We start from the raw sequence: 21,361 nt of genomic DNA, 5'->3' as shown, positions 1-21,361 counted from the left end.
TAAGAACGTTACGTTAGAATAGAGATGAAAAGTTTGCTAAAAAAAGACATGACACGTTAGAGAATTTTCTTAAAAAGCAGGAATGTGAAACGTTAACAATATAAGATTAGGAATTATACCTCAAAGTTTAGATAAAAAATATCAAACATTAAAAGAAATACGTCAAATTTATGAAATCAATGACATTTTGTTAACACTTGGAGGTTCGAGGTTTCTAACCTCAAAACTTTGAGCTTGATTTTCCCTCAAAAGAAAATATTTTTCCAAGTTTTCTTTTGGCGAACTTGAAGTAATTGAACTTACCTACATAAAGACGTAGAATTTATCACGAAATATTAAGTAGATTTTAATTCTGTGGCGCTTGAAAAAAAAAGACGAATTGGCCACTTTGTCCAGCAAAATCCTCCAAAGTTTAATATTCCCTAACAATTTGTATCCTGAACTGGATGTTTTTTTTTTACTTAGAAACTTCCTATCTTTTCAACAAATAAAGCTCAAAATATATTTTTAAAATTCTTTCGGAGAATTGTTAGCCCCCAAAACGTTTTACCTATACAATGCATATCAAAATGGTGAAAGTCGACCATTTTGAATTGAAGTCAACCCGTAAATTGCTAAAAATCTGAAACAGCAGCCTCATATTCCGTATTGTGGGAGTGAAACGGGTGAAATTTGTAAGTATATCATAATATTGGGACAAATATTTAACAAAATTGTAGAGAAAATCGTTGGGAAGCAGACATTTTGAAAATTTTACAGCAGTATTTCCACAAAACAAGACTGAAACATTTGAGCCTAATTTTTGAAGGTTATGTTTACAATACTTTGTGAGAAAAGTAGGTGTATGGAATACCAATTAAATAGCAAGATCGCAAAAACGCCACAACGCTTTTTTTTGTTTTCTCATTTTGTGATCAGTTGGATCAGTTGGGAGTGTTGAGACACATAAAGAATGAACCACAATAATTATCAAAATAACGCGTGGCGCCCTCATCTTCCATAAACACCTATGGTGGGGACTTTCAAAAGTTTTGACACTTTTTCTAACCTTTATGTTCATCTGATTTCCAAAATAAATATTAAACAGAGTAGTTTTATAAGTTAATTTTATTAGTTTGCTGCATTTGTTCAGCGGGTCGATAGAAAATTCCATCTTGTAAAGCTTTCAAGTCAATTTAATTTGCCAATTTTGCAAGATTGTCGTACAATGGCCAGTGAGGAGTGCGCCGTTTGTCTTATAAAGTACGTGAATGAAGAAGTTGCCGTTCCAAAGGTGTGTAATCATGCTTTTTGCACACAATGCCTGAAACGGTGGAGAGATGAGAATCCCATCTGCCCAATTGACCGGAAGAAGTTCACATTGTACGCAGTATTTGATAATTATGAAAACTACTGTGCCCACATGAAGCGCCTCAAGTCTGAGCAATTGATTGCTGAAATCCTTTGCCGAAATTGCCTCAAAGGAAATGGTGATCCAACAAGAAGATGCCAAGAGTGTGGATATGTTTTTCACGAGGAATGTCTGGATGAATTTGCGTGTGAGGCAAAATGGAAATTCAATCGTGGCCGAGGGAAGTTTATCAGCCACGATTTCTGCAAGTCCTTCGATAGCAAGCACGTGCCCACTGCAGCTGAGCTGAGAATTCCACGAAATGTATTTGTAATCGGATTCAGTGAGGATTCTGAGAGTTTTGATTCAAGTGATTCCGAAGATGGTGGAGCTTTTAGCATATCTTCCGCATCAGATCAGAGTACACAAAATGCAAACAACTCGAGTTCTGTGATGATAATTCCTGAAATTTCATTTTCAAATGAAGAAAGCTCATCGTCTGAAGAAGAAAGTGCATCGTCAACTCATTCAAATATGGAGGAATCATCTCAACACATCTCGTTTTACCAGCATTCAGTTACTTCAGAGGAATGGGAGCCAGATTCTACATTGAACAACGAATCTCTAAGTTCATTCGAAACAGCTAATTCTTCCTCCATAAATGAGATATCTGATCTTGAAGAATCATCAAGCACTAACTCCGATCAACTCAACGCATCTTCCCAAAGCGATAGTAATGAAGCCAATGGATTTTCCGGTTCTTCCTCTTCGTTCCAACTTAGTGATTCAGTAGGAGATTCTTCTGATACTTCCGAGGAAGACACGGATTGATTGAAATTTTGAAAATTCAAACAAATCAAAGAAAAAAAAAAACAAAGAAATAATGAAGTTTGAGAACAAAGATCACGAAAAATTTATGTATTACTGAAATTGATGTTTTAATTCAAATTTATTAAAGAGTTTCAAAGAAAAAAAATCATCTCTTTAATGTCGTTTATTTTAACCTCTGAGATGCGGAGGCCTTGGCACACCCTTAGAATTAGAATGCGAAGGTGGGGTCGTTGAGCGACCCCAAAAAGAAGGCCAATTTTCTCCCAAACTATACAACCTGGAGTTGTCGGGTTAGTGCCTATAGATTCCTTATATAGTCCTCTTGCCCCCTGTACCACAAATTCGCCACCCGGAAACACGCAGAAGAAAATATTAGGGAAAAACATTTTTCACTCATTTTTCACAATTCCTTCGTGAGAAATTTGCCACGAAGTTTACCGCAACCACTATTTTTTCCACTATTTCCCCGCATTCCCCTCACTTCCCGCACCGTGATAAATGGCAATATTTCTCGAATATTCTTTATTGTTTTGCACATTTATATGCTTCTAATTATGTTTTATGTTGTTTATGTTACTTATTCGCGATAATTTTGACACTGAGAAGGTAAAGTGAGAAAGTAAACACAACCCTTCAACCCCCTTCAACCATATGATTCATGATGTGACTAACTTCATTCTGAGAAATTTTCCGCAGCATGGCCGTTACACCAATTTTTGAATTCCCTTCTTCTACATTTTCCTTAATAATTTTTCTTGTGGTGGACGGATTGAGCTGAAATTTTTACACAACCTCCTCAGATAACCAAGGAACTTATTTCCAAAAGATGGGAACGCTAACTTTTATATGTATTTATTAAGTTATAGCACGAAATATAGGGCTGGGGTCGTTCAACGACCCCGCTCCGCATCTCAGAGGTTAATAGAGGAATGTCACATTGCAAGTCAATATGCATTTCCCTTCAAGGATTTATCGGTATGTCTCCACGAGAAAAAAAACATTTTTAGATTGAAAAGTATTGCATTTGAAAAGGAAAAAATGCGAGCTAATATTAAATGAGAACAAATTGTCCCTTTTCAGGTGTGTTGGTTACCCCCCTGCCTATGTGAGTGAAAAAGGACATATAAGGTCGGTGTGGTGTATGAAGAGTATGTTGAAGGGAGAGAACTTGTTGAAAGAATTGTAGTGAAATGAGGTCATGTAAATAATAAATTATTGCTAACTTGCTCTCTTCCATGTACATACATATAGAGAGTAGGGGAAAACGGGGTAATTTGGCCACTTTTGATTTCAAAAAATGGCATTATCTCAAATGCTAGAATATCCATTTCTTCACAGTTTATACTCCATAATAGAGATAACCAATCGTACCAAGTTTGGGAAAAATCCGATCATTAGATTTTCTTTTATTTGATAAAAAATCTTTTTTTTTTCTTTTTCAAGTGCTTTTGGCATTTTGGGAGTTTGTCATTTTTGATAATTTTTTTAAGGCTTAAAATTTAGTTTAAGTTTGTGCCTTTTAATGATTTATTAATGATTGTAATCAAAGTAAGATAAAAAAAATTAGCTAAAAAAAAGAAATTTATGCTTGTTTATGGTTCAGAAAATGTTAAAGTTTGAGGCTCTTTTAATTTTTTTTATCTGGCAAATTACTGGAAATGAATCTAAGGTAAATATCCTATGTTCCAAGAAAAGAATCAGAAAAATATTTTTTTTTATTTGTGCGCCAGGTCCAGGAAAATGGAAAATTCACCCATTTCTCATAGAGATAGAGAAAAGTGTTACATGGGGAAGTTGTAGGCCAGAAAATTTCCTACAAAATAGGGCTATTTGTTTTCCTTCATACTACCATACTTGCCTGACATATCCCTAAAACCGCCAATGCGGCCAAATTACCCCGTCTTCCCCTATACAATTTTTTCTTCTTCCCACCCACTTCATCTGTCCACAATTTATACCCTCCACCCAGTTCTTTTGACTCTTGCCACTTGTTTGACGATGAATTAGTAAACATTTCACTTAATAACAAAATGTCCATCCCGTAATTGCTCTTCCGTTCATGAAGTATTTTCAATTCTTGAAAAACTATAGGTAGGTATGTACGTATACACAATACCCACTTCACCCACTTTAACATGACGGAATATCTTTCACCCACATTTCTTTCTATATTTATATTTTCCCATATCAAACACTTAATCTTTCCATATAGTTTTTTAGAAATATATCTTTCAGACTTCTATTACAAGAAAGTTATTTTTTAAATGATTTTATGACAAAAATTAATATATTTTCTTGTTGCTTCCCTAACAAATAGTTTATTTTTAGAACTCCCATAGATCTCTCTTAGTGAGAAACAAGTTAATGGTTTTAGTACTTTATGCATTTCATTTGGAAAATTCATTGCTATTTGAATGTTAGTTTAGAAGTTTAAAATTTGCCTTTGCTCTTTATTTTTAGCCAAATTACATCTCTCTTGAATTATTCCATTAACTTCCATAATAACACCAAAAGCGAAATATGTGAGAAAAAAAATTGAAGAACGAGAAAAAATATTCTAACGAAATTGCCATTTATGCAGAAAATCTACTAAAGTTTTTTTTTGTAACTTTTTCACGGAAATAGAATTTTTCCTCAGAGTATCTCGGACAGTGGCCGGAGGAAATTAAAAAGTCAAATTGCATTTGAAAAAATTCAGAGTTTGGAATATTTTTACTAAAAAAAAACATCCCATCATGACTACGGTTAGAACGTTTGATGGAATTTCCGTGGTTTCAGTGAATTTCTATGCCAAACTCTAGGCTTAAATTGTATAAACGTAAATTCTTTTTTTTCCTTACAATTCGTCAGTTATTAAATTTTTGTATATTCCAGAATTTAAGATTTTGCTAGTTTTTTTTTCTTTCTTTAATCGTCGTTTTATAGAAAAAATAGTTTTCCAAAGCTCTTTAAAGATCTTTCTGACTGTTTTCTGGAACAACTAATTCTTTATTTTTCTTTTATTAAAAAACAACAGAACGATTTAAAAACTCTGTCAAAATCTTAGAACTAGAATTTATTTAAATAACTTTGAAGTTATTATTCAAAATTCAACTTTTTCATTAATAATTTTCATTTAAAAAAAAAAAACATTAAAAAGGCATTAAAAGGACATTTTATCGTTTAAGTGGATAAGTTTCTGTTATGAAAATTACATTCCAATTACCCTTTACTTGATGAAGTTTAAGAGTAGGTAGTTAATTTATAATTCAATAGGTATGTAGGTATTAAAAGACAATTACAGAAAAAAAAGACAAAAAATAAGACACTTACCTCCCCTTTTTCCTTGAGTGCATTCGCCAAATTGCAATATGCATCTGGGAAATTGGGTTGCAATTCAATTGCCCTCCTGTATGTGTCAATTGCCAAATCAATTAATCCTTGTTCGTAGTAGACACACGCTAAATTTCCATGTACTACAGCATTACTAGCGGATAGATTTAGTGCTCTCAAGTATGCAGCAACGGCTCTGAAAATTTAACAAATAAAAAAACGGTTAATATCAACATGAAATGTAAAAGAAAAAATGATTTTTTCGTAATAAAGTCGCTGTTTTCTGTTTAAATCTGCCTAAAGCACGAAAGCTTGTTCGTGTTGAAAGCAGAGAAATAACATTTTGGTGGTTGCTATTTATTCATGAAACTGATAAAGCCCCTATAGAGTAGTTTTGCCTAATTGAAGACTGATAAGCAATTTCTCGTTGTATATGAGATGGAAACTCTACCACATAAATTGCCCTCTCGCAGCTTAAGTTGAAAGGTCTCTCCAAGAAATGTTGAATACGTAGGTTACCCACCCACTCATAGTTGGGGTGGATAAGTTATGAAAGTTATTTAAGCCCATCCCTACATAGTTAGTTCATTTGTTTGTCATTCATCAAGCTCTCCTAGACACCTCATAATTCCACAAGCAAAGTGCGTATGAGTGTAATGTCTAATAATTCATGGAAGTTATATATTACACTCTAAAAGCTCTAAAGGTCCAATGTTATGTATATTGGCGCCAGGAAAGTTATCTATGCTTCGATATTTTCAACCAAGTTTTCGACTTCAATGTCATTTATCTTATGTTAGTCGTCGTCGTTAGGAAGACTAATAAACCATCACTGAATTACTCGAAAAATGCTGCAATTCCTCTCAACTCCAAATTAAGTACAAATACTTTATTCTCCTTTCATTTTTTTAGACAGATTTTATCTCTCTAAATCAATAAAAATAATTATGCAATAAAATCATTTTAAGATTTGGTATTGAGGTCAAATTGAAAAGAATTTCCTAAATTTATTTTTATTGTCAGAATTGAAGCGAGGCAATGTAGAAACAATCATAATCCTTGTTCGTTTATTTTTTGCTTCACTTCCACACTTTTTTCCACTTAGATATGCAAATATGGCTGAAGAGATATCACCCCTCAACACTTCACAAGTACCTAAATGGCGCAAACCCTCCTATTGCTTCACACAAATTCATATAAAGAAAAAAACAATTACTCTCCCTCTCGTACCCATTAAAATGACATTTTCCCCCATCCCCCCGGTGGGAATACACCGAAAAATCATTTATAATGGATGAAATAAACAGGTGACCTATAAGGCACCCAAGCACACAAATGGGAGAAAATGATTACAAAGGTCTTATGCTTGATGTTGTGGAAAAAAATGAATGAAATTCACAAAAAAAGGACGAAAAAGAAAAGCCTTTTCATGCGTGGGAGGAATTTTCTATCTAAAGAATTTTTTGTGGCTTCTATATAATTGGTAATGCGTGGTTCAAATTGTATTCTTTAAAAAAAAAACTCATCAATCTTATCTTGTGTGAGCAAACACAGAGTAGGGGGTGAGGGGGAGGGAATTGTATAGAGAAAATAATAGGGAGGATTTTTAATACAAGGGGAGAAAATCAGGGTGTTTGCTCTCATTTCAATCAGGTGAATGATACGCGCGACCTGTAATTTATCCATCACACAAGGATTTTGCAACAGAAAATCACCCTCTGTACACTACACGCAAACGATTGTTTTATTTATTACACTAAAAAACTATCTCTTGTGATTTTTTAAAAAAATATTTTACTTTTATAATTTTTTTGTGTTGACTTGTTTCTAAATTTACAAATCAAGGATTTGATTTATTCGTATGATGCCAAATGTAAATTAATATTTGAATTTGGCGCGCATTTAGAGCAGGTTAATAATGATGGGGAATTCGAGTGGTGAAAACAGAAAATGTGGGGAAAAAGGAATGATTTGGCGGCAAAAAAGACATATCGGTTTTGGAAGACAAAGTAGACGGATGCAAACATTCTTGCTACGTAATAAAGTGTAATTTATCACGAAATGTTTAGGAAATTTCACGAACATCTGAGTTTCCACTTTTGGGGTATACAGGTTCGATTCCCGTCGGTGCCAAATTGTGCACCTCTACAATGAAATCCTTTCTCATCCTTTCTCACAGGGATTTAACACTTAGAGGATCGAGGTTTTTAATCTCAAAAGTTTAAACTTTATTTTCTATCAAAAGAAAATATTTTTCCAAGTTTTCTTTCGACGATATTGAAGTAATGAAACTCTCCGACAGAATGAAAAAAGTCGAATTGGCCACTTTGGCCAGTAAAAACCTCCAAGGGATTTAATGAAAACAAATGAGATTCTCCAAACAATTTAATACCTGATGAAGAGGAAAATAATACTCCCCAGCATGTCATAAATTGATTAAAGTCAAAGTAATTCCTCATTGTATCTCTGTCGCAACTAAACTGCGTATAATGATACACCACACCCACTACACGGTGTTTTACCTTTTAATTTGAGCCTTTATCCAATCAAGGCATCCGCTCTCTTTACTCTTCCCATCCACACCGCTGGATTGTGGGGGATAGAATGGCGCAATTCGCACAATAGTGTACACAACAATACACTGATAATCCATCTTATGGATTTTGTTGGCCTTTTTGTAGACAAATTTTTGTGCAATACCGTTTTATCGGGAATTTTCTTTGTAATAAGATTATTTTCGAAGGTAAATCCCTCGTTCAACATACAAAAGTTCTAACGTTCACTATTAACAACCACTAATATCTATTATATTGGTTTTTTTAATACAAAATCTCTACAACACGACTTTATTAAATTGTTTTTTTTTTAATATTAATTTAAGTCCCTTTGCAATATGTAGTTTTTGTGACTTTTTTTTTAATCTCTTCGTGTATTTTTTTGATTCACTTTTCCCGGTGGTTTATGTATACATATATTTATATAGAATTTCTTTGGCTTGATAACATCAACTATAGCACTTTCTTCTTGGACAATAACGTTGGAAATATTAACATTTCTTTACTGTTTTTTTTTTATTACAAAAAACTAATATTATATCAACAAGTATTTCCTCCCAAACTGTCGTCTTTCACTTTTTATTTCTATTCTTGCATCACCCCAAAAAAAAACTTCCACAGTGTATAAATAATTTTTCAAATGGCTATAACTTCTTAGTCCCATTAATCAACGGTTACGTATATATAAATTTAAAATACTATTTCTGTATGTACAATATCATGGCCACAACCCGATTAAACACAGCAATATATTGACATTATTGTAACATTTTTTTTAATAAATCACTCAATAGACAAATATTTATCCTTTTTTACTATTTTTTCTAGTTTAAGATTCCTCTTTCTTTTTTTTTATTTTTAAAGTATTTCTTCTTTTGCATTAATCACGTCACTGTTTTTTTTTTAATTTCTTTTTCCTCTCGCACCTTCAATCATATATGGGACGGTAACATTTATATAAGATTAATTTTAGTTGATGAAAATATGCACAATATAAACACGAAAATATTTATTTTTAAAACTTCTCAATTCTTGAGATGTTCTGCTTTTAGCCAGCCTCCTTTCACATGGCCATTTAGTTAAAATGTCAAATGGAATTTATAGGCTTGTCCAGTATGGATGAATCCCAAAAATAAAGTTGTGTTATTTTGGACTTTGTTGGACTATCTCATGCAGAAATCACATTGGCTATTAATACTGAAGAATCACTGATACGTGGCTTCGTGGATGAACTTGAAATCACGCACGTTAAATTTATAATTATAAATTTGCACTTGATCTTTATTTATCCGGCTGTTGCAGCTTACAAAATAGCAAAATATACTATATGTAGGGATAATATATAGTGCCTCTGGGTTGTTTTTACATAACGTGCATGATGTGCATGTGATGTATATGGCTTAGAGGCCAAACGGCATTTCCTGCGAAGGTGACTATTTTCCGTTTTGGCAAAACCATCCTCCGCAAATTTAATTTAGACAACGCATCACCATTTGCCCCGTTGATTGAGCCATTTTCCACAAATATTAATCGGCCACACTCCACCCTATATTTTGTGGCTCAAATGGAGGTTTATGGGTCAATTAATGTTGACGGATAAATTGCTTCTAACACTCCTGAATTTGATGCTACTTTGGCAAAGCATCAGAGCCTTGGAAATGTTGAAGTTTTTTTCATCTTTGCAATTTTCTCAGAAAATATTCTCATTTTACGCTTCGTTTTTTTTACTTTCTTCGTAGATTTTTCTTTTATAAATTTTCTCTTTTAATATAATTATTTCAGTCCCTGTATTAGCTTTATTTTTTTTTTAGACACTATGTGTTTTCTTCATCATTGAAAGAGTATAAGCATAGTGTTTCGTATGATCTCACCGCAAATCCTCTTTCAAATTGATATAACTTCCCTCTGTGAAGGATGATGCGGAGATAGAGTTCTATTAACTTTCTCTTGTAATCTGGATTTTTTTTCTCTTCTTTTATTCTTCACATCAGCAAACTACTTTGTCTCAATTTCACTTTAGAGACGCCTCTGTGTTGTTTTTTTCCTTTATATTTCCATACCAATTCCTCTTCCGTTGTTTTATCCTTTCAATCGATTTTCCTCGATGGTTCCTCAATGTTTTATTTTCTTCTCACCCAAGCTGTGTGTTTTTCTTGCACATAATAGGCACAGAAATTGTGTATATATACCCCCCGTGCACGTCAGCAGTTTCTAGCAATTTGCTACCCTCGTGTGTGGCAATTTCAGCGGCAATTCCTTTTAATTCAATTACCACATATATATACTTCCTCGAGCGCCCCAATGTGAACTAATTGATGAATATTTGTTTGACAGTGCGTGTAAAAGTATCTTGAGCCATGGAGAAATGGGAGAAGTAGGAAAAAAACTGTCACATGGATATAATTCATTTTGCTTGTATTATCCTTTCGTCCACCATTATATAGCTTTCTCTTCTATATAGGTATCGTCACATCTCGCAGAGCTTTTTTTTGTGTGTGCTTGTATCTTCTTCTTTGGTGGGGTGGTTTCTTCCTCCCCCGCTTAATCTAATGCCATATCAAGTAGATAAATTGTGTGGGGGTTATATGTCTCGGAAATGCCTCGCCTATAAGGACTCTTTTTTTTTGCTCCCCTTCTTCTCCCCACAAATCCTCTCAACTTTAAGTTCCCTCCTCAAAGTTACAATAGAGTGTACTTTTACAAGAGATGTTTGCAATGTGAAATAGTTGTGTCTCCCACCTTCTTCTTTACTTCTTTTTCTTTCTCTCCTTTCTATGCGTTGAATAAAATCTGGGAATGAGAATCCATTTTGTTACTCCCTTTTCCACATCATTTCACTTTATATATTTGTAGCACAAGGATCACACGCATTCCTTCAATATATTGTGAAAATCGCACAAAATTCTCTGCAACCTCGGAAAGTTGTTTTCCTCGCATACAATAAAAAAAAATCCTTAGATGCTGGAATATTTTCTTCACCATACAAATATTTATTATTTGTTTTTGCTATCTGCACCAAGAGCTACATTTGGAATTTGTGCTTATGCTTGCAAAAATCTCTCTCTGCAATACTCATCAATTTTGTCTGTGATGAATAAACAAATTCATTTGTTATTCAGTATGGTGTAAATTTTTCTTGTTGTTCCTCCCTCAAGATGAGATAAAATCATCATTTTTCGTTTACAAGAAGAGCCCCAAAACACACCCTCTTTTGCTGTGGAGTGCAATGTAAAAAAAAATAAAAGCTGACGACACTCAAATTTGCGTGTCTACTCGTGGCATGGGGGGTGGGTGACTTTTTATTACTATTAAATTATTCTCATCACATAATTTTTGATGAGCTTATAAGCAAGTCCCTTTCGGTTCTTCCACCTCCACCACACTTTTGCTAATCTTCCAACTTTCTCACCCACCAATTAAGACAGCACGCAAATCATTTTCTTCTTTACTTTGATGTCTCTTTAATTATTTTTATTCCAAATAGCAAAATTAGGAAGAAATATTGAGTTTTCTTCCGCTTTTTCTCTCCTTTGCAAGTTAGTTTTTTTTTTTCTTGGGATAGAAGCTCCTCTCACAGGGTACGTAAGGGTGGAAAATTTCTCAATAATGGGCGTTGTGTGGCTTTTTTCACTCTTTTCTCACCAACATCACTCAGTTTTCACGTAATTTTCCCACCACATTCCATTCACTTTTCACACGTGATTCTTTTTCCGTAAAATACGAACAGATGGATTGAAGGAATAAGTGAGTTTATTTTCAAGTATATAACATAAAAAAGAAAGAAGGGAAAAAACAGTGCGATTTTCTTCTTTCCGATCGTGTGAAAACTTTCCGCCACAATCTACACTATGCTACTGAACGCCTTTGGAGTTTGTCTCTCACGAAAAACCCTCAACACCAGACGACGATTCCGATGGAAAAAGGGGCAATGCCGAAATGCTTGCTCTCTCATCAAGCACTATCACTCGTCGGGGACACAACATAATCTTTCACCCCTCATGCCACGCGTCATCGTTGCTTTCCGCCTGAGTTTGCGTACTCGTGTGGAAAATTCACAATGTGAGAAGAAAATTCACATTGAGAGGAAAATCCTCTCGCATCTCTCTCTCGTTTTCTCTTTACCTTTTTTCCCACTCATATTGTGTGGGAGAAAATGTACAAAATCAGTGAATATATATTTTGGGTCGTCTCGGTTGGAAAATCTACACGCAGGAAAATTCATCGCACACACCAGTGATTGTTGCCAGGAGACCAGCGTCTGTGAAATTTGAACGAGACTCTCCACTACATTGAGACTTGTACCCCACTCATGAACTTAACAGAAGAAGAAGAGAAAAAAATAAAACCCAAAACCACCCCTATTTATGCCATAGGTACCTATTGTATAGCTCCCATAGGTTTGGATTTTTACACACAATCATCCCCAAAGTGGCACCGCACATGCGGGGGTGGTAAGAAGGGAAAATTGAGGACAAAACACCCAGAACATGGGAAAGGACACCCCGTGAAAGTGCCTAAAGGAAGTTTTCATCATCCCCCCAAAAGTACAGAAAATTTTCTCCCACCACTCCCGAAATTCACACACATTTGCGACCAAACAATGAAAACCCGGGGAAATGTGCGATTTTGGGAGGTACCTAAAAGTGATATTTTTAAATATCCTCCCTGCGCCTGCTCCTAAATAACACCTAAAAAGGATCCCCCAAAGCATCCCTCCAAAAAGAGACGATACCCAAGCATTTTACGCACACGCCATGATATACAGATAGCAGACAAATAAATCTGCCAAAAATTTTACCCCAAAGAATTGAAGCAATATCAATGCTTTTTTTTTTGGCAAATTTGTCTCTTATCAGTAAGTCTGATATGTAATATTTCTTTAATTAAATAATGTAAGAAATTATAAGCTAAAAAATTCAGCTGGTGAACTTTTAGGTCTATTTAGAAAACATTTTTTTGTGGTTAAATTCCAAAAGGATTCTACTCATTTCATTTCATTGGCTAGGAAAAGGGGTGTTTATCTGGCGAATATTTCGATTATTTTGCCGAATCACGATGAATCATCAGAATTTTGACGAATAATCTGAATTTCTTTGATGAATAATCGAAATTCGAACGATTAATTCGAATCTCGACGAATAGTTCGATTCTCCTTGACGAACATTCCAAATTGTAACGAAATATTCGAATTTTGACAAATAATTCAATTCTTTTTGACGCGAATAACCATAATCTCTCCAAAAAATCCTGTTTTTTGACGAATAATCCGAAGATTTTCATTCAGATAAATCCCCTTCTTGTTTTTTTAGGCTAATAATCCGAATATTTCCGAAGCTTTGAATATTTTAATTCACATAAACATCGAAATCGGAAAATGTAAATACAACTTTTGCGGTTAAAATTGAGCACTTTTATTCTTGAATTTACTACTTTTAGGGTTAAATTTAGTCTTTTTTGGGTTCGAATTTAATCACTTTTGTATTAAAATTAAATGTTTTTTTAAGCTTTTGCTCACAGATTTGTGTCTCTTTAGAATGGAAAGCAAAATAATATTTTTCGGCTTGAATTTAGTCATTTCTCGACTTTTAGACTAAAAATGAGTTTTCGGCTTTAAATTTACACATTTTTGGGCTTAAATGAAATTTTTTTTAAGCTTTTTTTGCTTCTCAAACTGAATCATTTTAAGACTAAAAACCAATATTTTGATTTCTTTAGCGAATCATGCGAATATTTCTGAAGATTCGAATAATTTCATCACAGATAAACACCCCTTGTAGGCTATTCAATTTTTATGATAACCTCAGAAATTACAATATGATTACAAAGTTCCCGTGCTCCCGTATTCCGCTCCATGTAATACAATCCTAGCTCTAATTAATTAACATTTTAGGTACCTATACCTCCTTCTGACACGCTTAGACCTTGACTATTTAATTTAGCTTAATATAGTCAAATGGTAACCTTAATCATTTTCAATGGAAATACGTCCTTTTCAAATAGAAAGGGAATTTTTCGTTGGTTATCCATTTCACCCCTCTTTTTGTTTCTTTTTTATTCAACGAAATTCAAATAATGAAAAGAGAAAATCTAAATGCTACGTCTTTCCCAAGGATATTTATAATTATGCATAATGGGGTAAAGATAATATTTATTACACCCCAAAAAAGCCGTTGGGTTGCCAAGAATCGCCAGAAAATGTGGACATGGAGATGAAGAAGACAATGCTCCTTCTTTTATATATACATACATAACCTTCTGATTCATTGTTTCATCTAAAAATCTAATAAGTTTACCAAAGTAATAAAGAAAGCTTGCAACAGGAGAAACTTCTTTAGACAAGGGAAAATTTGTTTTCATTTCATCAAATACGAAATTAAGTTTTCTCTTCTAAATAAGATCTTCCATTACAGGAATCTTTCTTCTATGTAACATTTTTTTTATATAATGTAATGACGTACATATATGGAAGCCGTCAAATATTGGAGACGTCTGTCCAATAAATTTTTACGTGCAAGAGGAGAGAAAAAACTAATATTGCAGGCAATCTCCTGTATGTGAACTTTCCAGTTTATTTCATGAGAGAGAACAATCTTTGGTGGTGAAGAGTCGTTGGCATTTTATGTCCATAACACACCGACGAATGGAAGGAAGAAGTTCTTTTTTTTTCCTTCTCCCTTTTTGCAAAATTGATCCAGAGGTGTGAGATACTTATCCACCCACACATGAAATTCCATACGATTCCAAATCTTTTGGGGTTTTATTGATGTTTTCCTTCAAATAAGAAAATTCCTATGCGGTACAAATTCCTTCTAGAAATCACTCTAAATTCTAATAAAACATTTTATTCTATTACACACGATTGAGTGGGTTAGAAGATGCCATAAATCTTGAAAAATATTCCAGAGATTAAATTTTCTTTTCCATCCACATCAAGAGAAAAAATTCAATTTCTTTAATGTAAGGTACATTTACGTACACATCCCCGTTTGGAGAAGATTAAATTAATTGCAGTAAAATGATTAATGTTTAAGATAGAAGAAAGTCTTACAATGAAGAGACATTGTGTGCACAAAAGCTTTAGGGTATGTATTTGACTTTATGCAGGAAGTCTATTCAAGTTAATTATCATTTTCATGATATAATTTTAACGTTGGGCGTGTCCGTAAGAAAGGAAAACATCAATCATGCGTCAAATACCGCAGAAAATCATCTTTTAACGAAAATTTCCCAACAAAATATATTTATATAACGTTATTTTATCTATTTAGTATTTAACCGCCTTTACATTCCAGGGAAGCTTTAGAAATTATTTCACACAAAACTGATTTAAATAGCCCCAGTTTCCACTATGGCTTCGGTATTGTTTAGCATTCGCATTCAATTGATTTTCACTTATATTTCCTTTTTTTTCTACTCAAACAGATATCGTGCTTTTTATTGTCCATCAGAATGACCATGTATGTAAATCTATTCTTATGTACATATATAACACACAAATTGATCCTTTTATAGAAATACGTCAAAAGGGTGGGAGAAAAATACTTCCAAAATAGATGGAAAAAAAATCTATTAATAAATCTCCCACATACCTACTATTTCTAACTGAATTGTGTTATTATGTAAAGTGTTGCTTTTTGTGAAGATATCCAAAATTAGACCTACAATTTCCATCCTTCTAATATTTTATTATGTACCTCAACCAACACATAAATTCATCTCCAATTGATAATGCAATTATTATTCTTCATTAATAGAAAATCCTTTGATGGAGAGCACACCAATTGAGTGAGATTTTCAACACCATAAACAATCAATTACTGAAGCGCGTTTGGTAAAGAAAACTCAAAAGAAGTGTGAAAATAAGCGAAAACAGATGTCCATCAGTAAACGTCAATGAGTAATCTTCTTTAAATTATTTCAACTCAAGGATTATTTCTCAACCAAATTCCAGATTACCTATACCAAGTTTACGTACAATCAAATATTCCAACGAAATAATCAAAATGTATTCAGAGTGTAAAAAATCCTTGTAAAAAATACATTTTGGCATACTTTTAGTGAAAAAAATATAGATATATAAACTCCTTACTATGTATTTTCTTCATTATTGATATTTTAAAATTGTGTGATTATTTTGACGAGACGTCGTTTGATGGAAATTTTCTTCTTTAAACACTTCTCATGGTTCCCCCACAAAAAACCATTCCATATCAAAATAAATAGAGTATACGTGCTTTGGTGAAAAGCTCTCAATTTCAATATATAAAAAAAAGAATTTATATCACGTGTTTTCCAAATTATTTCTCCTCGGCTTTTGTTTAGCAAACACTGTACAACTATTTGTGAGGATTTTTTTTATATCTCCTCTTTGCAAAAGCTACGCCAAACATTTAATAACCAGTGGTGAGGAAGTGTCTTAAACGTTAGAAAAATATGTCAAATGGTAAACGTCAAAATAAAAGACAAATGTTAGAACAAACGTCAAGCATTGGAAAAAAAACGTCAAAGATTAGAAGAAACGTCAAATGTAAGAATAAAATCGTAAATTATAAAAAAAGGAACATCAAACATTGGAATAAACATGTCAAATGTACGAAACAAAACTTCAAACGTTATAAAAAAAATGGTCTAAACCACACCTTTTCTTTAAAAAAAAATACACGTTTTCGTCGTTTTTTCACTTGCACCTTGTCAAATTGTGTCAAAAATACGCGTTTTCGTCATTTCTCACTCGCATCTTGTCAAATTGTGTCAAAAATACGCGTTTTCGTCGTTTTTCTCAATCCCACCTTGTCAAATTGTGTCAAAAATACGCGTTTTCGTCGTTTTTCTCACTCCCACCTTGTCAAATTGTGTCAAAAATACGTGTTTTCGTCGTTTCTTGTCAAAATTGCAAAGGTGTGAGTGCGAAAAAAGAATGAATACACGTTTTTTAAGATAAGGTATGGTTAAGCCATAAACGTTCCACTTCTTCTTCTACAGTCAATATAAGAAATTCCAATCTTCATTAGGTAATCTATACTTCTTAGTCGTTCTTTTTGATCTATTTTTAGTGTTCTTCAAAGAATTTGTTTTCTAAAAAAAATCCCTCTTGACTCTCACACTTGAATTGATTTCTGGCTACGTCCCTGTTTATACCAAACCATGAAATTCTATATATATATGAAATAAAGAGTCAGTTGGAGGATTTTCTACTATTGCAATAAACTTTGTTTGTCCTTGTGAGAAAAATCATTTCTCTATTTTTTTTCTCCTTAAAATGAATGAAAACAAATTTTATTGGATTTAATCAATATTTTCCCTCTTAAAATAAAATCATTCCTATTCCAAATTGATTTATTTTTCAGAGAAGAAAATAAATAAAATTTCCACCTGTTTGTATTTTCTACTTCTTCTACCGCAAAAGTAAATATGTACACAGTGAGAATATAAGTAAATATGACTCACCTATCGAAAATTCTTGCCTCTTTGAGGACATTGCCAAGATTGATGTATGCATCCAAGAAGTTAGGATCGAGAGCAACTGCCTTCTCAAAGTGATGAATTGCCAGCCATATTTCGCCTTGAGCATTGAAGACGCATCCCAAATTGCTCCAGGCAACAGCAAAATCAGGACGTGTTTCTATAGCTTTCAAATAACACGCCTGTGCCGGGGATTGTTATTTGTGTGCACCCACGATGCCCACAGAGGAATGGAAAGGATTTTCCATGTCATTTTTTTTCAGACATTTTTGGTGGAAAATCAGGGAATAGTGTGTTGTTTTATTTTTTTGTGTGTGTGTGTGTATGTTAAAGGACATCATTGAAGAAATATTGGATTTTTTTTGAGGGGGAAAAGGATGCAAAACATGAGGAAGAAAAGAGAAAAAACAAAGTATTAGATAATTAAAAAAATATCACTGCGCATTAATATAAAAATAAAATAATTATTTTTGCGTTGAATTGTCTTCCAAATAAAGGTTGAGTGAGAAAGAGAGAAAGATAGAGACAATTGTGTAATTTTGAAAACTTTTATCTTTTTTTCAACGATTCTTTTTTTTACAAAAAGAAACCAACAAATTGGTTTATGAGATTTCCGGAATTTCAAAGAATAAAAACTTTAATTTTTAATGCAACAAAATTTTCTATTTTTATAAGAAATTTATTTATTTTTTTCAATATTTGTTGAGGAGATTAGGTAATTTTTTTTATTATTATTAATTTTGTTTTTCGAAAAATTGGACACGAATACATTTTTTTTTTTAATTAGCAAAGTTCTTTAGGAACTTAAAATAGAATTTTAGATAAATTCAAATTCACGAAATTTCTAAATTAAAATAAAGACGTGTCCAGTAGCAAAAACAAGTTATTAAAGAAAAACAAACGCGAAGGAAATATTGATAAAAATTTGTCTTCTTTCTCAAAAAACGTTTTCGTTTTTTTTCTTATACACAACTGTACGTCTCTCTGTGTTGTCTTGAAATTTATGGTAACAGAGAGACTGTTGATAAAAAAGGGTCAAAAAAAATTGTAAAAATTACGCCAAAATGAATCTATTCAGGAATTTCTCACACTGAAGACTTTAGTTATAAACATTTTTTTCTTGCCCATTGTTCCAATTCTTTAATTTTCAGCATTTTTTACGCGAATTCTTTATAAATCTTCTGATTTTTTTTAATACAATTTTTTTCATTAGATCGTTTGCTGAAAATTTCCAGAAGGAACGCAAATGGCAAAAAGATGATTTACTTTTTAAATGAATAAATTGAACAGAAAGAATATAAACTCCTCATTCGGGCATTAGAGATGAATATCACATGTAATTGCAAGTCTTCTGTGTTGAGTTTCCATAAATAGAATCTGCCAAACCGGAAAATTCTGCAAGAAATTACATAATATTTTGCATGAAAGATGTAATAAATTTTACGCCAAATCAAAAAAGAAAAACGCAACAATCCATTAAATTTTCAAACTTTTTACGCCACAATGAAAAGAAATTATTATGGATCATTTCTTTTCAAATCTTTTTAAAAAATATCGCCAACACATTACGCACAAACTACGCCACTTTATTTTGCACATTTTATTGCTTTCCTTCATTTCTTTTATCTTGTCTGCAATTTATTAATTATTATTTCAATTTAATCTACACAAAGCAATCATAAAAATAATCTTTTAACAGTGTTTTATTGAAATGAAAATTTCCAATAAATTGTGCAAAATAATTTCATTATAAAATATCAATTTTCATCAGCATGTAAAAAATATTTTACAAAAGTTACGCCACATTTGGAGCATTAGAGAATATTATAGAAAATAAAATCATCATTACCGTGTGATGATTTATTCACTAAATGCTTTCTCATTTTTTCGAAGACAGGAAGATTTTTTTTTGGAATTGACGCCAAAGTGAAATGTTCACTGAATTTCTAATTCCAAAATTTATTTTTTGGAATTTTCTTTCTTAGCTTTGCAAACATTTTTAGCGAATTTTTCTTATTTTCTGAAAAAATATCTTTTTTTTTCCTCAACATGTTGCACATCTTCAGTCATCGTGTAAATCCTGAACAAGAAAATATTCGAAATATGATTTTTTTTCTTCTTTTATCACAAAAAAAAAAACTTATAAATAAATTAATCAATTGTGAGATTCGGTCAAAAATTGAAATTAAAAACCAAAGAAATATTTAACTAACTCATTTTTTTTTCTTTTGTAAAAACTTTTGTCAAAATTAACTTGAATTTAAAAAAAAAATTAAAAAAAAATTTAAAAAAAAGGTAGATTTGTGATATTTTGGAATGGCAAAACAAATTTGTTTAAAAAAAAACATTTATAATAATTTTTTTGGCCTAAATCTCGATTTTTTTTGGTTTACTTTACCTGATGATGGTTCAGTTCATCATTTGTCACCCCCTCTTTTCATTAGCACATGACTAAAAATTTGGGGGGGCTTGGTGAATGGCAGAAGAGCCCCGCCCCGAAAAATGCACACCACTTTTATAGGCAAAAAAGGGCAGCATTTTTGGGAAACTAAGCAGCAAATTCTCGATAAGATTTACTGCTTGTTTTCTTAGGAATCAGGAAGATGTTTTTTCTTGTACTTTCGTGATTATAGTCAAAAAGTCATTTTCTTTGTTTTTTTTTCTCGCTAAAAATCACGTTTTAAGAAAACACTTTTTTTTTTGCTTTTTCTTTTACCATTCAATGCGGCCATTTCATTAGTAAGCGATCAAATTTGTGGTGATTCACTGAAATTATTTAGGCGAGAATTTGGTCAGTCAGGTTGATTTTTTTCTTGTTTGTTTATAAATATAAAAATTTAAAAAAGAAAGAAAATTAATAAAACATATATTATTTAAGAGATAATCCTAAAAAAAAGAAGATATTCTAAAGGCAACAATATAAAAATTTGGTATTATTCTGTTTTTTCTTTTTTGGATCTATCACAACTTTATCACAAAATGCTCTTATTATGTAAATTGTTATTTTCTAAATATGCTAGAAAAATAAATGAAGGTCATTTTCTTGGAAATAAAATTAAATTATGAAAGAAATGATCAAAAAAACTAAAAAAAACAACATTTCATTCAACAGAATTCACACTTTTTTTCATTTTATAATTTCGTCGTTATTCTTTTTTTATTAATTATTTTTAATTTTGGTTTTTTTTCGCATGTGCTGAAACCGCCTTATAAAATATAGATATATGTAGGTACTAATATGAAAATGAAAAGGAATGATTTTACGCCAAAAAAAAAGCTCTGCTCTGTTTCCCAAGATCGTCCATCTTTAACGAGATGCATCCATTCTTCTTCTCCTGATGTGCAACGTTGTTATACAACACTCTACGCACGATTAACCAAAATAAATAAGAATAAATTGAGGAAGAAACTACGCAAATTACGCCAAATGGAAAAAAATCACATTCAAACCACATTATTATCATAAAATAAAAAACAATTCTACGCCAAATTCAAAGAGATTGCAAATACAAAGAGAAAATCTCAAGTGCAAACTTGAATTTTCTCTTTCTCCTTCTCTTTTTTTCTTGCAATATAAATAATGAATAAATTTTCGCAAAGACGGCTGCAACATTACACTTTCATATTTTTTTTTTTACAATAAAATTTCCAATTGAAAGCAAATGCACAAGTGAATCAATGATTATTTTCACCACATTCACACTAAAATTTGATCCTTCCTTTTGTCAACTCTATAGGATTTATAGAGCTTTGAGAGAAGAAAAAGGATTAAATTTTTCTTACATTCACATCATCCCATTTGCAACATTCTTTTCAAAAAATGTAAAAAAAACAATAACTAATTTGTGCTCTTTCCTCGTTCGAATTGCGC

General features: G+C 32.3%; 1 protein-coding gene across 2 annotated transcripts in view; it reads right to left on the bottom strand.

The window, feature by feature from the left end:
- The window catches only part of LOC129791808 (UDP-N-acetylglucosamine--peptide N-acetylglucosaminyltransferase 110 kDa subunit), a 39,197-nt gene that overhangs the window by 11,893 nt on the left and 5,943 nt on the right, over positions 1–21,361 (bottom strand). Inside the window, exons 5-6 of one of the 2 annotated variants that reach the window (XM_055830339.1) lie at positions 17,476–17,672; positions 5,474–5,669 (exon numbers count right to left, since the gene is read on the bottom strand). In XM_055830339.1, coding sequence (XP_055686314.1) covers positions 5,474–5,669; positions 17,476–17,672 — 393 coding nt within the window. Of the gene's footprint in view, positions 1–5,473; positions 5,670–7,995; positions 20,253–21,361 lie in introns of those variants that run through there. The other variant, XM_055830340.1, reaches the window with a different exon arrangement.

Source organism: Lutzomyia longipalpis, chromosome 3, assembly GCF_024334085.1.
Source record: "Lutzomyia longipalpis isolate SR_M1_2022 chromosome 3, ASM2433408v1".
Taxonomy (NCBI): Eukaryota; Metazoa; Arthropoda; class Insecta; order Diptera; family Psychodidae; genus Lutzomyia; species Lutzomyia longipalpis.
This window is presented reverse-complemented; position numbering and strand designations above follow the sequence as displayed.